The sequence below is a fragment of the Rousettus aegyptiacus genome, unplaced genomic scaffold, assembly GCF_014176215.1.
Source record: "Rousettus aegyptiacus isolate mRouAeg1 unplaced genomic scaffold, mRouAeg1.p scaffold_m13_p_7, whole genome shotgun sequence".
Classification (NCBI taxonomy): Eukaryota; Metazoa; Chordata; class Mammalia; order Chiroptera; family Pteropodidae; genus Rousettus; species Rousettus aegyptiacus.
Window position 1 is genome coordinate 92,527,880 of NW_023416310.1, and position 19,820 is coordinate 92,547,699.

The 19,820-nt window shown below is 42.7% G+C and overlaps 1 protein-coding gene across 7 annotated transcripts in view; it reads left to right on the forward strand.

Annotated features, from left to right (window-relative positions):
- The window catches only part of PPP2R2B (protein phosphatase 2 regulatory subunit Bbeta), a 383,796-nt gene that overhangs the window by 316,730 nt on the left and 47,246 nt on the right, over positions 1-19,820 (forward strand). For all 7 annotated transcript variants that reach the window (XM_016126548.2, XM_016126546.2, XM_016126545.2 and 4 more), the window contains one exon: positions 10,790-10,967. In XM_016126548.2, coding sequence (XP_015982034.2) covers positions 10,790-10,967 — 178 coding nt within the window. The remainder of the gene's footprint in view (positions 1-10,789; positions 10,968-19,820) is intronic.

Below are 19,820 nucleotides of genomic sequence, written 5' to 3' on the forward strand. Positions count from 1 at the left end.
TTGAAGCATTGGTTGTCACTTCTTGAAAAACAATTTACCTAACTCCCCAATCTCAGAGCCCCTATGTTTTAATGAAACAATATATTTTCCTCTCTTGAAACAACGCACATCTCTTCACAGCATCAATGACAGTTTATAAAACATATCCACCTTGAGACATCGATGTCTTTCTTTCCTGTTAGAGCTGCAATGCCACCAAACTGTTTTGTTCACTCTGTACACGTAGCACCTAGGGCAGTGATTGGCACTTCATAAATGTTCGTCAAATGAATGAATATAATTCTAAGACATTTAAGAACCCAAAGCACAAAGTCTGACTAGGTCCAAAGGGGTTTTTCCTCTCAGGCTTATTTCAATCTCTATGACAAAGCCAGTAACAGAAGAAAGCAGGGACATATTGAGGCTGTTGAAGGGTGTGATCAGGGAAATCTAAAAATTATATTATTTGGATAGGATTCCCTGGGGGTTTTGGCGGGGTGCTCTTGAGTGACAGTTTCATTCTGGAAACAACCGCTGTGATATGTCGCTAGAAACCGGAGCCAACCTATCCTCCTTCTTTTTGAACTCCGTCCACCGTTGATCCATGAGGAAAACACGTTTTATGACCAGGGTGAGGCTTAACGCTTCATTAATTCTCTGAGAGAGAGTGCCTCAGGACCAAGAGAGATGTGCCTATGGAAAATCTTAGTGCAGACAGCACAAGAGGCATGTAAATGTTTCTTTCCATGTTTTTATAAAATGGAATTAAGATGCATATTTTTAAAAATGAAAAATGACTGGCATTCTTCCCACCGAAAATGGAAGTAATTTAATTTGTTAGTGGTTTATTTTATTTGACAGTCATTGTACATACTCGATTTGGTTTGTTACACCGAATTATCCTTTAATAATGGGTACACACAATGCCAGACTCTGCCCCCCAGGTTGGTTTGATAATTGGATGAACGACCATATTGTTCAAGGTTTTCATGACAATGTGAACGGGAGCTATTTGGAAAACTTTAAGGCAGAAAAACCTTCTGGTTCCCCGCCCCCCCATGAAGTTAATTGCTACCCAGTGACCAATCATTCTACTAGACACTTCTCCTGAAGGATGCTATATTAGGATGCTATGTTAGGGATGATGATATACAACTTAAGCTCTGTAATCATGACTGAATTTCCTGGGGGGACTAGAAGGAATGCCTAAACTCATGGACAATGAGAAAAGTCAGAAAATCTTCCCTAGGCAATCTCTCAGAATGGACCATTTTTCTACAATTGGAACTCAATGGTAAAAGTTCTAATAATAGTTACCATAGAGGTTGGAGCCAGATTGCTAAATTCAAGAACAGTTCTACCACTTGACTTTACTGTATGATCTTGAGCAAGCTTCGTGACCTCTTTTGCGTCAGGATCCGCATCTGTAAAGTGGGAACAGCATTAGTACCTACTTCTTTAAAGTCATTGTGAAGATTCAGTAACATAGTAAAGTGCTTAGCACAATCCCGGCACAAAGTAAGTTTTCTATAAATGTTTCTTTGTTGGATGGTATATATCAGGCCCGGTGCTGTTTTCTCAACAAAACGATGGAGAGAGTCGCTATCTCTAACATTACAGAAGGAACATGGACATAGAGAAAGGTGAAATTGACATGGCCAGGGCTGCGTGGTTTGTTAATGGCTCAGCCAGGATTCAAGCCCAGGTCTGCATGACTCCAAAAATTCTCTTATGCTATAAAAATCTCAGATTCGTGCTTGTGTCCTCCCTAGAAGAATTTCTAAAAGCTATGTAGCTTCCTGAGCACTTTTAAGTAGACAGCTAAGCATTTTCATTGTAACGTTAAATAATTATAGAGAGTGTAATTTCAGGAGTACTTTGAGCAGAGGCAGTTTATACTAAAACTATAAACTGTTTAGTATATAGTTTTATATATTAAAACTATATATAGTTATAGTATATATAACTATATAGTATTATATACTATACTGTATACATTATAGTATATATTATAGTATACATATACTATAGTATATGTATTATAGTATATAATACATTATATACTATAATTACTATACATTATAGTATATAATACATTATAGTATACATATACTATAGTATATGTATTATAGTATATAATACATTATATACTATACGTATTATAGTATATAATACATTATAGTATACATATACTATAGTATAGTATAGTATATGTATACATTATAGTATAGTATTATAGTATATAGTATAGTATATAATACTATACTATATACTAAATAGTATATAGTATAGTATATAATACTATACTATATACTAATACTGTGGTGTTTACTGTCCAAAGTGTGAATGCTTCTGGGAGGGACGATGGAACAGTATCTTCAATCAAGGACCCACAAATGCTCCTACGCCTAGCTCGTTATAATATGAATTTCTAATACGATTTTATTTTTTGAGTTTTAATCATTACTTGTCAGAATTACATGTTTATGTTGTTTTGGTCAGTTGTGCTCTATAATGTATATAGTATACATTATAGTATATAATACTATACGTTATACATTATAGTATGTAATACTATATATATACTATATATGCATTAAAGTGCATATATACTATATATAGTATATAGTATGTGTGTATATATATACTATATATATATATATACACACACACACACACACACACACACACTATATATATGCATCCAGTGAAATTTAAATGCCATTTTAACTGGATACCTACCAATATCCTTTAAAAGTGTATGCAAACAAGTTATTTGAAAGTCAGAACTTTATATCACTCCCTTTTCTTCTTTAAACATGTATTTTCACTGCACTTCCCCCAATGTTAAAAGCTTTTTTGATCATTTCTACAACAAAAATAGATTCTCTCCCCTCCATATACGTATGACTATAAGTGTTTAAAATTCTCTTGCGGATATAATTGTCTCTAAAATTAATAGAACACAACTGACCAAAACAACATAAACATGTAATTCTGACAAGTAATGATTAAAACTCAAAAAATAAAATCGTATTAGAAATTCATATTATAACGAGCTAGGCGTAGGAGCATTTGTGGGTCCTTGATTGAAGATCCGGTTCCATCGTCCCTCCCAGAAGCATTCATACTTTGGACAGTAGACACCATAGTGAGATTCAGGGTGGGTGAGGGTGTGTCTTTTATGTCTTTCTTTTAAAAAGGGGAGGAAGAGAACCTAGGCCGTGGGTATCTCCTGAAATGATTTGATTTAGGAAGGAAAATGTATGGAAGTGAGGAATGGGGAAAGTGTGTCCTTTAAAAATGTTCCAGACAAATCTTGGGAAGTCATCACATATGAAACGGCTGTTTAAAACGGCTGCTCTGCACCACTAAGCTCTGCGGCTTTGCAGCAGGTTTTTTACAGGTGGACCCAGTGGCTCTCCCATTGCAAGAGGACTCACTCCCTCTTCCTTGCCAATGAAGTCTGGGGACTCTCTAGCTGGTGGCTTTATCCCAAACCTACAGTAATTGTCATTGGAGAGTCATGAAGGGTGGTTTCTTGAAGGAAGCCCGGGGAAAGGCAGGGTGACAAACTCGAAGCAATCCTGGAATCTGGAACTTCCTAGCCTCTTTCGCTTTACCGTTTAGTGCCTCTAGATGAGATGATATGATCGCCCCATATTCTCCAGCAGGCCCCGAACCTGTAGTCCTAGAGCCCTGGTGTCAGGGTGTCCTTGCACCAAGGAAGAGGTAGATGGCCCTCATCTGCTTCTTTTCTAGATCAGACAACCATAGTGTCAGCTTTCCAAAAGAACTAACTATAAACAAGAAGAAGGGATCAGGGGTTGTGTATTGTCTGCCCCGCGAAGCTTCATAAGGATACTCTGTGTGGTGACTGCCCAGCACATAGTAAATGCTCAATAAACATTTATTGAATGTTTCATCTGGAGCCACTATGTGGTCATAACATTCCTACATGCACTTCCTAATTGATGAAGTGGAACCCACCTAACCTCATGACCTTGTCAGTCTCAATATAAAATAATCTCAATTATTTAGGGAAGGCAGCAGGGAACATCTGTCGAACCCTGACAGATTTAAATTGAGAGCAAAAGGCCCCATAATGTTGATTATGTTGATTGTACTTAACAACCAAGGGTATTAAAATGTTTGTCTGCTGAACTCGATCAGATTTGACGCAAGATTACCGAATACCTGATATCCAATCACATCCATGCACCGATGGACATCTCTCTCTCTTTTCCCTCCCCATGACCCCATCTTCTTTCTGTTCTTTAGCTCCCATCTGGCCATCTTTCCTTTCTGAGTCTTGCCCAGAATCTGTCAACTTACTGGGGCGTTGGAGGTTGCCATGGTAAACACAGCTGTTGTTTTTTCTCCGTGAAGAGTCAGAGCATGAAGGCACTTGATTCCTCACCTCTAGCCTCTCCCTGCTGTGCGTTTTCACAGATGTCCTTTAAGGTGGGGGCCTCTGGGGCGTCCAGGATTCTGCTCAGCTTTCATCGTGTGCCTCAGGAGGGGGTGTTTGTGACCCGCCGACACCATGGAGGTGCTGTGGAGGACTGTGAAGAATCGCCAGTGTAGTCACCAAATAAGCCATGTGACAGCAACATTCATTTTGTTAGTAAATGGGCTCTGGGAAGTGAAAGATGATCTCGTATTTCTCAAGAGGAGAGGCAGCCAAGATAATGAGAAAGAAACAGAGGAAGGAAGAATGAAAGAGGGGCCGGGAGAGACAGAAAGCGTAGAGAAGGAAGGGGGAGAGAGCAAGGGGGAAGGAGTGTCCTTAACAGGAATGGAAGTCAGTGCCGTCTTGCAGCTTTCCTATCTTCCCAGTTGCACCCGATTATTGATCTCACATCATCTTCTGTCATGCTCCTTCCTTACATCTCTCTAGCCACAAAGGCTCCTTGCCGTTCCTCCCACACTCTACGAATGCTTCAACCTCAGGGCCTTTGCACTTGCTGTTCCCTCTGCCTCGAATGCTCTTCCCCAGAGAGCCACATGACTCCTTCCCTCACTTCATGCACATCTCTACTCAAATCATCCCCTGAGAGAGGCCTTGTATAACTGCCCCACCTCAAATAGCACACCCTCCATTCACTACCCGCTTACCCAACTCAGGTTTTCTTCATGTCTGATACAGAGGAGGATTTAATAAGTATTTGTCGAGTGAATAATTGATCACTAACTTCCAGCCCCAGAACACACAGACTCACACACTTGAACACATATGCTTTGTTCTCTCTCCTCTGAGTTTTTGCCTGTGCTGCACCCTCTGATGAGATCACAGCTCTCTTTCCTCCCTGTCCCCAACTTCTAACTGGTGGCTTTCCACAAACACTTTACATCCTGCCTGGTTGAGTAGTCATTCCTTTTTTGAGGTCTCTCTTGACCTCCCCAGGTAGACACAGGACCTCTTTGGCCAACACCGCTTGGGCAGTGTGTGCTGACCTCCATTACAGCACAGGTCACCCACGCTGAAATGTCCATTCACTTGTCTTACTCCCATGCACCTGAGTGTGTCCTTCGAGAGTCCAGAATACAGAACAACCAAGGGCTTAGACTCCAGGATCCAGGAGTGCCAGGCCAAGGTACTTGCCGTGTGACTTTACATCAGTTACTTAGCCTTCACAGCCTTGGTTTCCTTGTCTGCTCAACAGGACTCATTATATCTACCAAGTGAGATCATAGGATATTGATGAGAAGTCACCGGTAAATTGCTTATGTGTTTGCAACATTCTAAGCAGTCAGCTGGGTAAGAGGATAGTGAGTGGAGGTTATGCCACTTGAGGTAGGGAGAGCAGGGAAGGCCTCTCTCAGGGTAATAATTGAACGGAGACCTGAACAACATGAGGGCAGGCACCATGTAGCTCTCTGAGCTCCTCACCTCCACTAATATTACATCTGAGAGATAGTTCTGTAAGCTTTATGGCAGGTTAGACTGAGTTTGCTGTCTTGAGCCCTGGGACATTTATTTGGCTAATATTCTAATGTGATGCTGGTTGTCTTGCCAACAAGGCTGGGGTGCTCATCCTTTAGAATCAGGCTCAGGGCAATGAGCTGAAACTGAATCAAGGTCGGAGAGAGAAGTATGAGGTACCTGAGGGAGGGTCAGGCCCTAATACCAGCAGTACAGTCCAGAACCACCCCACCCTCCAAGGGCCTAGGACTCACCCCTGCTCTCATTCACAAGCACAATGCAGCACCCGCATGACTCAGAGTTGATTGTAGCATCATCAACCACTGCAGAGAGGGCTCAGAAGAGAGGGCTTGAACCACAAGTTCAAGATCCTGGCTTGATCCTGGGTTTTGTCTGGTTCTGACATTTGGCCAGAAGGAGGCTCTGGTCTGGCGGAGAATGGCTCGTGCACGTGGTGTGGGGCACAGAAGACACTCTGGGATGAGAGGCAGAAACCAAGCTGTGCTGGAAACCCTGGCCTGGCTGATGGTGGACAAGGCATTATGCCTCTCAGAGTCTTGATTTCCTCATCTGTTGATTTCAGGAACTGCCCAGGTCAGTTATTTCCAAACTTTCCTTATCTACAGAAATAGTTATTTCAGCAAAATATGATTAAGAATCCAAACACATAACCAAGAATGATGAAAGGGGTAAGACCTAGACACCACAGCCTCCCAGTGCACAATCCTGTCCACCAACACACACACACACACACACACACACACGATGGCCATAAAAAACGCTCTAATGGCTCTTTCGAGATTTAATGCTTCATGATTCAATGTCACATCCATAAAGCACTGAGTCCTTCTAATTTAAAGCCAAACCACATGAAATTACTGAGATCTGATCATTTCTGAGTTGCCAAACTAGCAGTTTCAGATTTCAACCCAATAGTTTCATTTGCAACAATGACAAAGGATGCTCACTCAGAAGCCAGTTGCCCAGGTTCAGCTCCTCAGCTTATTCTCTGTGTATCATTAGACAGGACACGCACCTCCCTGCATCTACCCAGTAAGGTGGGCAAGCAGAGGAATCTTCCTCATGAGGTTGGGTACTGAGAGGACAGAATAAAATCGCACCTTGGACTTGGGCGGGGAGCCCCGAGACAGTGGTTGACACGGAAGCCCACTGTGACTGTCCTACAGAGAAAGCCCTAGTGACTGCCTGTGAACCACGCTCTGGGAATAGCATCCCACAATTCTCCCTGCCTGGCCCTGAAAAGAGAGTAGTGTGGCGAGAGCACATGGGAGATGTAGTCCTAACATGACTTTCTAATCAGCCATCCCATCCAGCTCGAACAGCCAAGCCTCCCTCTTCCTTCTTGTGAGAGGCATCACTGGGCAGTGAACAGGCCTCGACCTGGGTGCAAAAATGGTGTTGGAATGCCTTGAGTGACACTCAGCCCCCTGCCTTATCTAGGCAAAGCAATAGAGGCTCCCTCCCCAGATTTCTACACGGAGCCTTCCCCGATTAAGTGGTACATTATGGAATATGTCAGCCCGAATTAGCAGGCAGGCTCATCACATTAAGCAGAAGCTATGGGCAGGCAGTTCCCCTCTTTGTAATGCCTCTTGATCCTGGCTACCATGCTCCCTTCCCCATCACCACAGGCATGGCAGCCTCTGCAGACAATGCACAGTAATGACAAAGGTCCAGAGTGCAGTTTAGGAAGAGCCACAGGAAGTCCCCACAGACTCCGTTTCTTCTCTGGCCCTGGAGAGCCTGCTTTGAGCTCTGCTACCTCTGGAGAGCAGAGGGCGCAGGCAGTACTCAAAAGCTCCAGGTGGGGGGTTCCTTTATGACAAACCATGAAAGCATGGCACGTGTTTCTGAGAGCACACAGAATAGACACCCTATTCAAATACCATGATCACCTACAACACCTAATCGAGGTTTCTAGCAGCAGCTTAACCACAGAGCTCTGCGACTACCACTACCATTATTACTATCAATAAAACTATCGATTCCATACATTCTACTGGCAGTTTGCTCATGTCACTCAGAGCATTTATCACCTGCCGTCATGTGTGATAGTTGAGGGTGGTGTGATAGAGTGGAAAGAGCACTAGGTTTGCAGTCTGGGATCAAATTCTGGCTGTGCCTCCTATAGCTGGGCAACCTGGGTCAGTGACTTAGCCTCTCTGAGCCTGAGTTCGCTCTTTGTAATAGTACTTTGTACTCGTACTTATCTCACAAAGTTGTTGAAAGATCACCTGAGATGATGTTTGAAGAATTATTAAAATGTAGGAAAAGCCCAGTAAATATTTACAGGGAGAGTTCCTAAGGACGAGGTCATTTTTTAATCTATTACCAAGCCTTAAGACATACCTTAATTGGTACTTGATAACGCATCACTTTCCTCTTCAAATTTCTATCTCGTTCGTCCTCTCATTTGTTCTCCACTATACATCAAGAATGATCTGATGAAAATTTTGAGATTGATCATATCTCAATCATTGGAATTTTTTTTCCAATTTTTCTTTTTCTTAGGGTAATGGCAAAAATCTTTCTCGGAGCTTGCCTCTTGCCCGGCCACCTCATCTCCCCCACGGCTCCCTATCATTCTTTCTGTCTTTACTACACTGACCTATTGATCCTTTATTCTTGCCTTACTCACCACCACCCCTCACCAAGCTCTTGGACTCTTGCACCAAGCTCTTTTCTCTGAATGGAAATTCTCCCCTCCCTCCTGGCCTAGGAAACCCCTTCTCATCCTTCACAGTCTTCCAATTCATACTTCCTCAGCAAAACTTCTGCAGACCCCCCTGATCCCTCTAGCCTCTCCTTTAGGGTACTTATTGCATTTTATTATAAAATGATTGTATCTGCCCCCTTCATGTAGATCAGTTACATGAAGGCAGGAACTGTGTCTAGTTTTGCTCACCAATTGAACCACCTAGGACCTTGTATAGAGTTCAGTAAATGTTGCTAAAAGGATGAGTGCAAAGGGGTGTACCGGAAGGCAATTATAATTCATGATATTAATGAGTTATATCATGCAATGAATTATAATTCATGATAATTAGGGTGCAGTGGGTATTGTCACTGTTTTGTTTTGGTTTTTTTAGGTAGCATACTCAGATCCCAGAAGGCGTAGGTTAATTGTCCACGGTCACACAGCCTTGCCAGTAAGTGGTGAGTCTGTGATGAAAATGCAGGTCTCCAAGTTCCTGCCATCCTGGGCTTATGCCATAGAACCTTTATCCATCACTGAGAGGCAGGACTCACAAAGAAACCCCCACCCCCGGTATTCAGAGAGACCCCTGGCTTTCCTATATCCACATTTCAAGCCAGTTCTGGTTTCCAGGATATCCAGCACCCCATCTGTACAGGACTCTGGGATTCCTCTGAACTGTTCATTCAATTTAAAAACTCCCCCAAAAGTAAGTTAAACCCCCCTCAAGACTGAGCTGGGAGAATTCTTTTTTGTGAAAGGTGCTATCGCCAAAGTAACTACACCACAAAATTTAACCTTTGTTATTGCCTTCTGCACCCTCACCCCCTGGGTTGAAACAGATCCCAAAGGTGAAGTTTTAATCAACCACCTGGTATCAAATTAATCAGGGCTCGGTTGCAAGAGATGACTTCCGTGAAACAAAAACAGCATTTTATCCTTTCATGTTCTTGTTTCTGTCGAAGGACCACGCCTCTGTTCTGTGTTTGGTTTGGTCTGGTTTGTTTTCAGTCTGTCCCCTCTCAGGCATTATTGTTCTCACTCTCTCAGAATCCGGTTCACCCAGGCATCGTCAGAAGTGCCCTTGAATTCCAAGAGGGAGTCACAAGAGTAATGGGTCTCTGTTCACATTTGCCAGGAAGAGCTTCATGTATGGGAAACTTTTACTGCTTGGTTCTCTGACCTGTGGGGAAGAAAACATTTACTCACATATTCTTATTCATTTGACAAATACATACTGGATACCATTGTATGTCAATAAGATGACCGTATAATTTGTGGTCCAAACTAAGATGGTTTTGATGTGAAAGTGGACACTACCTGGTTGGCATGCCAAGATAACAGGTATAAACCAAAATTTCCCCAGGTAAAACAGGATGCTGTTGGGTGCCCTATATATTAATGGCTGAATCTGGCTGTTAGAATCTTGGGCGATTATGTGTTTCCCACAATGCCATTAAAGACTTAGGACAAAGCCAGGATAGGGTCTAGACCAGGGGTCCACAGGCCATAGACCAATACCTGTCTGTGACCTGTTAGAAACCAGGCCACAAGCAGGAGGCGAGCGATGGCCAGTGAGCAAAGCTTCATCTGTATTTGCATCTACTCCCCAGCGCCAGCATCACTGCCTCAGCTCCACCTCAGATCCTCCAGCATTAGATTCTCGTAGGAGCCGTGCTGCCAAAGAGGTTGGGAACCAATGATCTAGACCTCCAAAACCATGAAGGATAAATTTAAATCTAAGTTGAACTAGACATTTCTAAAATATTCCCATAGCTTCCTTTTAAAACTAACTTTCACGTTTAAAAACAAAGAATTTGAACAACAGCTCTGGAAGCTTAGGATCCCACAGTGGATTCTGAGTTCCCCTGAGATGCAGCCACCTTGAGGTTCCTGGTAAAAAAGCTTAGGATCTATAAAGGATGATATTGCCCATCAGGGCTAAGTGATGGTGACCTTTTTTTTTTTTTTTTTTTTACTTGAGAAAGGAGTAAAACTAAAAGGAGCAGAAGGGAATGAAGAATATGTGATTTATCAGTGTCCGCTAACTTAGAGCTCCTTTGACATGGTGATGATTTTACGTGTGAACCTAAAGGACATCAACATGCACATTCCTTTCCCAGTGAAGAGCTTTGGTTCCAAAAGTGTTCATTTCTCTTGCATCCCAGGTGCCTGTGCTGAGACCCATGGACCTGATGGTGGAGGCCACCCCACGAAGAGTCTTTGCCAACGCACACACGTATCACATCAACTCCATATCAGTCAACAGCGACTATGAAACCTACATGTCAGCTGATGACCTGAGGATTAACCTGTGGAACTTTGAAATAACCAATCAAAGTTTTAGTATCCTTTCCTTGGGGCCAATAGCCAATTGGCTTGAATCAAGAGTGTTCAGGTAAGAGCAGGATTGGGGAAAAGTGAAATGAAGGCAGCGGTCATAACTAACACCTAGCACGGTCATGGAGAAGTGTTCCCTTTGAAATCACATTGGTTGCTCTGGTACTCCTTCATCCTAACAAAGTGACAGAAGTGTTGAATTACAAGTAGTGGTCCAGGATTAGTTCTGTGTTGAGACTCTGAATCAGTTCCTTCATACAGAGGTGTTCATGTGTCATGAATTAAACCTAGATGCGATTTTGTCATATAAGATAAAACCCTAGAGTTCAGTTAAGGGTTCCTTCCTCTTGTTAAAGGATTCTTAAATGGCCCGTGTAGACAGCATGGACCACAGGTATGCATGACGTGTTTTTATTGTAGCGTAATAGTGAAAATAATAATGGCTGCCATTTATTGAGTTCTAAACATTGCACCAGGAACTTTCCACACAGAATCTCATTTTGAGACGTGCACATGTCATAGTTGTACATCTTGATGAATTTTCACAGACAGAGCACAGCTGTGTAAACAGCATCTGGATCAAAAAAAAAAAATTTCTTTGCAGTCCTCAGGTCCTCATCACTCTTCTTTTCATTCTCTACCCACCAAGGGTATATCTGATATAACAACCCCACAATGTCAGTACTATTATTTCCTGTCCAGCTAAAAGTTAGAGAAGTCAAGGAAATTACTGAGTGAGTATCTGAGCCAGTATTTTCACTGTACTATATTGACTCCCTCCTTAATAATACAAGCCAGCCATTTATTCAGTACATATCATGTGGTCCATCCCACCACAAACCTGACTCTTCACTCTCAGTTAATGGTTTAACCTCCCAAGCAGCTGAGCAACTGATGTAGAAGTCAATATTCTTTTCTCCCATTCACCAGCCTTCCTACCCCCAACCCAATCCACTCATGAGCCCTGCCTTTGCTTCCTCTAAAATAGAACTCAAATCTCTCATTTCTCTCCATCACCTTTCGTCCAACCCGTGCTAGTAGAGGCCACTCTTCTCTCACCTGTGTGATTACATTATTCTCCTCTCTAGTCTTCATTCTTTCTTGCTCTCTTATGCAATACCCATTCTCATAACAGTCAGAGTGGGCCTTTCAACAAGTAATTCAGATATCATCCCTCCCCTGCTTAAAACAGTCTAACAAACGTTGAACACTCCCACTGAATGTAGAATAATATCCAGTTTCTTTACCTTGGTCCATGAGATTCCACACAATCTGGACCCTGCCTCCTTCTGTGATATCCTGTAGTACCACTCTTCCCTAATTTATTCTGCTTCAGCCAACTAGTCTCTTTTCTGTTCCTAGATAAACCTCGTTATTACTTCCATTCGTTGCATTTTCTATTTCCTCTTTCTAAAATATTCTGCCCCTAGAATTCACATGGCTAACTACATGTCATCAGACTTCAATCTCACATCATATCCCCAGAAACAGATCACCCCAATAACCCTTTATCCCTCTTATCATCAAAGTACTTATCACTAATCAAAGTTATTTTTTTATTTGTGTATTTGGGATTTCGCGATATTCTAATGTGAATTCTATGAAAGAAGGGACTTTATATGACCGATTCCTGTACCCCATTAACCTAGAACCTTCTGACATAGAAAGTACCATTTTGGTTGACTACGTCAAGTTTGAAGTACATCAAAGTGGAGATATTCAGTAGATAGTAGATCATGAAATCCAGCCTGAAAATTTTACTCTAAGAGAATATTAGTTACAGTAAAGCTCCGATGTTCTGATATAAAAGAGACCCCCATGGCTCAAACACATAAAAGATAATTTCTTTTGAAAATTTAATATTAGTGGTTTCTATCAGTAGAGTGCCTCCTCCAATCAGTGACTCGGAGATTCAGGTTTCTTCCATCTTGTGGCTCCCCAATGTTACCATGTTTACCTGCATCAGGACAGCAAAAGGGGTCAGCCACACATGGAAAACTCCTATGAGCCAGGCTCTAAAATAGCATGCATTCCATTGGCTAGAACTCAGTCACATGGCCACTTCTTGCTGCAAGACAGGCTAAGAAATGTAGTGTAGCTATGTGTGCATAAGGAAGAAAAGACCTGGTCTTGGTACACAGCTAACCAGTCTGCACCACAGAAGAGTGCTCAGCAGTTCCCCAAGGCTTTTCAGAGAAGGCACCTTTAAGCCGGTGGAGGTGATTATGGAGACACTGAGAACTGACCAATCAGGACTGTGGCTGGCATCTTTTTGTTGCTCACAGAGCAGACTCGACACACTGTCTGAGCCTCAGAGAATCTGCCTACAGATTTTGCCTTGAAGTGCAGCTGCTAATAGAATGAGTGTGGGTGGTGATTCCCTTTCCCCTTTACGTCTATTCCAAGAGCCAGAAATCTGTTCAGGCTCAGCTACTGTCACACTGAGCTGCTGCTGTCCCCCGTCTAGGTGACATGTTTTCTGAATTTTGCCTCTAGGCCTTCAAGGGAGAAGGAAGTTTCTTGAGGCGTTTTGGGAGACAGTCGCCTTGGGGAGAATGCAAAGGGGAAATATTAATAGCACAATTTAGGTTATGTTCTGCAGATGTGTGACAGCCTACCAGATGCTAGCATACAAATGAGACTGCACCATTCACCGTTAAAGCAGCCATATGTAAAATAATCATTGTCATCATGAGAATGATGAGAACTGATATCTATATAGTTATTTTGAACCAGACCGCCCTAAGCACTGAGCGGACCGTACAAACTGAGACCCTTTTGCTTATCATCACTGAAGTGCAGCCTCCTCTGGGGTAGGAAGCGGCCATCTTTCAAAACAGCCTTGGCAAAACACCAACCACCAGGCAGGTCGTATTCAGTCCTGTGTTGTTTGACACTGTGTCTGTAGCGCCTCCTGGTTCAGAATAATGTGGGCTTCCCAAAGCGTGGTGTGAGTTCCTGTTTTCATAATTATGTACTTATGATCATGAATATTAAAAAACACAACTATGATATCCTATCATTTCACAGGTCCTGAAAAATTATTTAAATTACAAAGTACGCATATGTAAAGAAAACTATTAAGTAAATACCAAAGCAAGTGGTCTTGCAATACATTTTTTGAAAAGTCATAACTTCCAGTGGCGTTTGGTGTGACAGTGGCTTTATGGTTGGAAATACATAGGCTGTCACACATCTGCAGAACATAACTTAAATTGTGCTTGAGTCCAACAAGCCTAAAGGTCTCACCCTTGCTACTTGCTAGCTGTGTAAGCTTTAACATGTTTTTAACTTACCCAAGCCTCTATTTCATGGTCTGTTAGAAAGGAACTCTATCGAAGAGGATTGTGAGAATTTTTAAAAGGTGTTTGTACACACATACACACACACTCTCACACGCTTATGGCAGTACCTTGCTAAGTAAGTGATCGATAAACACAGACCGAAACAACCTTTATTATTATTAAAAGGGCAAAGAAACTAGAAGAGTTGAAGGTTAGAATGGTAGACTATTCTATTGTGGTGGGAGGTGAAGAAGGCAAAATAAAAGATCCGCACGTCAGTGTAGTGGAGACAGTGGGGAACGATATGGAGATGAGGTGACCGAGTCAGTAAGAGGCAAGCCCGGAGAAAGACTTTTGCCATAACCCTAAGTGCACACAAGAAGTGCTCAATAAATGTTTATAGATTTTACTATAATTCCTTGGGACTTGGCCTTTTATAAGCACAGTTTTTTAAAATGCAGAAAGCCCACAAAAGGTCAATAGGCCAAGATTCCAGGCCTGTATTGTGAATCATTTAGCCTGTGGTTTTCTTAGAAGAGAATGAGTCCAAGCAAAAATGGAAGAAGAACAAAGGTCTGAGGAAACACTCCAAGTAATAACCGCCATTTATCGGGCCTTCTCTCTGTGCCAGGCACCCTAAGTACTTTATGTGATCACGTCATTTAATCCTCACAACTTTATAAGATAGATGGCATTATTATCTGCATTATCTACTGAGGGAATTGAGAGTCAAGGAAATGTTGAGCAGCTTGTTAAGGTCACACAGATTTTAGGTGAAGCTGGATTCAAACTTAGAGTCTGCACTCCCAACTACTAAGCTGTAGGGTTCCGAGGAAGCCCGAGAAACCCAGGAGACGTCTTTGTAGTTGCATTCTCGTCCACTCTCCTGATGACATGAGGCCCAAAGGGCTTGTCAAGGGCCGGGAGAAATTGCAGCCTCATAAAGCTCTAGGTCCAGCCTCAGGTACAGAGATTCAGCAGCCACACAAGTAAGGCACAGGCCTGGGAAAGCCCACCTAAGCCTCATCTAGCACAGGAAGGAGGGGCTGCCCTGGCACTTACAGGCCAGTGGACTAGGTGTGTCACCGGAAGTAATGCTCTCCTGTTACGCTGAATGCAAGTCTGAGGTTGATGTCTACGATTGTGGATAAAAGCCACGGGAACAACAAGGGAGGGAAATTTATACTGGGTCCCAAAACTTCCCTCAAAACCTGCCTGGCAGAATCCCATCAGGCAAAGGAAGGTCGCTGTCCATGGTACTAAGGGGTGACAGCTGGAAGCTATGAATTGAAGTTACGTGTGGTCCCCTCATCAGGGAATCAATTCCAAAAGGGACTCAGCTCAGTTGACAAATGGGGCTGACGCACAGGGCTGCAAAGACCTAGGTCAAAGATGAGGTATCCCTGGAGTCCAGTTGACTTCTCCCGGAGAAATCTTTCTCATGCCCAGAGACTGGACTTTTGCAAGGTGTGGTTTCTGCTGGGCTTCTCTATCTCACTGTCTGGTCTCTAGTCATCACAGTGACTGTCCCAGAGTTCCTCCAACACCCCATTCTCCCTTCAGCCACAGGACCTTTGTACATACTGGACCAGTCTCTCCACACCTATTTTCCAAGTTAGCTCATACTCTTCCTCTTTCAGATCTCAACTCAATGATCAGCATCTGTGAAAGCTTTCTTTTATTCCCTAGTCTATATCAAGTTTCCCCCCCAAAAAAAATGCATTCATATAATCATATTACTTTTCTTCAAGTGACTTATATGCACATATGTAATTTTATGCTCATTAGTGTGATTATTTGATGCAAGTCATCTTGAAAGCAGACAATTTTTTTTTTCACTTTCAGATCCCCATGGCTTGGTGCAGGGCCTGGCACAAATTAGGTGCTCAGTGTACAGTTGTTTAGGGCTCTCTCTTTATTTTTACTTGATATGGGTCCCATACTGGACTAGGTAGGTGCCCAGGTCAACTCATTCTCAGTCTTGAAAAGAAAGTTTGAAGGATCTAGAGTATGGTATAATTTTCATTAAGAAGTAGTATCTTTCTATAGCAACTTTCCTTTATTGAAAAGTTATGGCTGCCTTTTGCCCTAGAAAATCACTTATCTTGAAATGAGTTGTTATTGTCCTGATGTAGTTAACCCAGTAAGGCCAAAGTTTGACAACTTTAAACCAGAACCTGTTAGGCAAAACAGAGTCAGACTGGCTATGGATGGAAGACAGGAAATTCAAGACCAGGTGCCATGACGCTAAGACTGCCTCACTCTAATATGATACTAAACACAGACTTCAGACCTCAGAGATCCTGCACCTGTCTGGAAACTAGGGTGTAATGAGCACCCAACTGCAGAACCAGAGGAGGAGTCTGGAATTGTGAAAATGACCTATAATTGTATCACCTAATTTTGAAGTATGCATAGGGGATTTATGTCACAATTTTAATTTAATGCTAGCAAACTCAATTTTACAAGGGCTTAGAAAAATGAATAAATGAGGAAATGAACAGGGAAACCCCCGGGCCACAGACCAGTACCTAGTGGTGGCCTGTTAGGAACCAGATCGCACAGCGGGAGGTGAGCGGCAGGTGAGCAAGCAAAACTTCGTCTGTATTTGCAGCCACTCCCCAGCGCTAACATCACCACCTCAGCTCCACCTCAGATCACCAGGCATTAGGTTTTCATAAGAGCACTGGTCCCTGGTGCCAAAGAGGTTGGGGACCGCTGCCGTGTATGATATTTATTTACCATATTTAGTGACTATGCCCCCTCCTAGAATACAGGCTACATGTATCCGGGTTTTTTGGTCTACTTTGATCATGGCCCTGCCCCTGCACCCAGAAGAGTACTGGCAAATTCTTTGTGAATGTTTATGGAATATGCAGAAGAGTGAATGAATGACTAGGCCCTAGCTAGAGTTACTAAAGGGTAGCTTACATGCCTACTTCAGAATCTAATTTCTCTGTAAGATACATTTCCTTCTTGTCTGTTTCTCTCCCTCCCTCCCACTCACACACACATACACTCACTTTTTTTGTGTGTCTGTGGTCACACTGTGTACATTTTGTATCTAACTTGCCTCACCTAAAATTATATACATATAGGTAGATAGATAAGCATAGAAAATACCTTTTTCCATCCTAAAATACAATGACCTCATTAAAAGACAATAATAACTGATCATTGAAAAGAAAAAGTGCATAGACCCACCCAGACAGAACTGTCACTAACATTTGGTATCTTGCCTTTCAGCTCATCATTTTCAGAGTATAAGTTTTAAATGATGTTAAGATCATACTATAGATAGAATTTTTCATACTGCATTTTTTAACAGACCTGGAATTTCATTGCATAAACAATTTAATGAGATAGATCAAATTTTATTTATTTCCCTATTTCTGCATCTATGTGTATATATGTGTGTGTATGCATATAAATACACACACATATATGGCAATCTTTTATAATGTTACATTGCAAATGTAGACTTTGTATAGAAAGCTTTTTTCCAAATTTGGGATTAATGGAATGACTTTTGCATGGCTCCCATGCTACCCCTTAGCATCCCGCCATAACCCTCTCCATTCGCTTACCCCACTGCTGATATAATTCATGGCTCTGGCTTCTTATTTGTTTGAAGCTGATCCCTCAAGAGGTGACCTCCCAGTGTCTTCAATTATTATTTTAAATGATGCCTTAGGCCACTGCCTGGCACAGCAGTGTTCTCACCTTCCAGCCTTCTGCCTTCCGAGCATGGAGCTCAGCTGCCAAACTGGCTGTGCCCCCTCCTGTCCTCAGAGCTCTCTCTAGAGTCCTAGCGGAGAGACAGACTGGCCCCTTTTGTTAGCAGAGGTAATTTGCCTGAGCTCAGCACTAATAAGGAATGCCATAAGCAGTTGGGGTCAAAAAGAACAGATCTGTCAAGCCCCAGGGTTAATTTAATAGCAATCTGTTGGCTGTCTGCCTTGTATATTATCTGTGAATCCAATGCTATGTTTTGCTTTTGCCATTTAGTTCTTTGGGACAACAGGGAAATAATTTGGATAGAGAGCTCTGAAGGATAGGGAAGAGAAAATTGACTGTCAAAATACATCATTCCATTTTCAAGATGATACAGGGAGCCACGCAGTACTCATCTCATTTCTCCTTCCTTCCCAACATGAAGGGCAAAACCACATGGACTGAAGGTGTGGTTTCCCTTTACAACAGCGTAAGGCAAAGGCCCTGGGCTTCTAGATGATGCAGATATGAAATATGCTCTCCCGTCATCCTCATATGCGATCGAATTTTTAGTAACTAGACTCCTCCCAAAAGTTTCTAGAACTCAGACAATTCTCTATCAGATAATGATTCAAGAAATCCCTTATCGTGTTTCTGCCCCAACTTCAGTTTCAAAAAACATGTATATCATATAAGAGGACACAGAAATCTTAGGTGAGATGCTGTGTCCTAATTGTGGTTCGGAAAAATGTCCCCAAAGTGGACAGTGAATTAAGGGAGCACAAGCCCAAAGCAGAAGAGACAGAGCTTCCTCTCAGATTAGCCAGGGGATTCTTCAGGAAAGCCGGAATCACCGCGCTCACAAGGGCCGGCTCTGTGAGGACCATTCCTTAGGGGAGGAGAGTGACGTGTGGTCAAGAACCCAGGCTCTGGAGTTGGACAGACTCGAGTTCAGATCCCAGCTCTGCCCCCTATTGGTCATATGACCTGGAGTAATTAACCTTAGTCACCATTTCCTCTTCTGGATAATAAGCCAGTTAATACGGACCTCATAAGGCTGGGATAAAGGTCAAATGAGATAGGACGCGGCACTCGATGAACATTATTCTCCTTCTCTTCGTCTTTATCATCATGGTTATTAAAAAGAAGAGCGGGATCACACTTTTACCCACTAAGCCCCAGAGAGTCAGACTCAAACAAGCACTCTATTCAAAAGAGATGCTTGAGGATGAGGGATGATGGGCAGACGTAGAGCCCCAGAATGGATGGGAGGGAAGACGCATCCAAGAGGCAGCAGCCCTAAGCAGACTCAGGAGCCACCTCCCCGTGATGGCGTTCTCGGTAGTGGATGTTGCTGGTTTCGCAGATATGTTTAAGCACTTCGTTTTCACACATTCTGACATTTGGGCTTTATTTTTAGGTGAGAAAATAATAACCGTAGATGTGGCATCTCCGCCTCCCACACAGCAAAAATCCTTTCCAGTTACTCTTGTTTGTAGAGCTATACTGGTAGAGGTTGAGAACGCTGACACCAGATTTTCTTTTCTTATTTTGGGAAAAGAGAAACTTGCTCACTGGCACAGTAGGGTATGGAAGCTCTTTCTGGAGGGTGATGAAATCCAACAGTAGCTGAACACTGACCTCTGCTTACTCCACCCCGTATCATGGCCACAAGCCCAGGGTATGGGTCAGAGGGCTGGGGAGGACATGCAGCTTGGGACCTTCTGAAGGGCACCGGCTCTCGCTCCCCAGGTGCTCACTGCAATAATATTTATAACTCTGGCAGCAGTTAAGTTGAAAGGTAGTATTTTGTGAATCCAGGGGACCCACATCCTCCAAGAGACCCAAGTAATATTTGCAT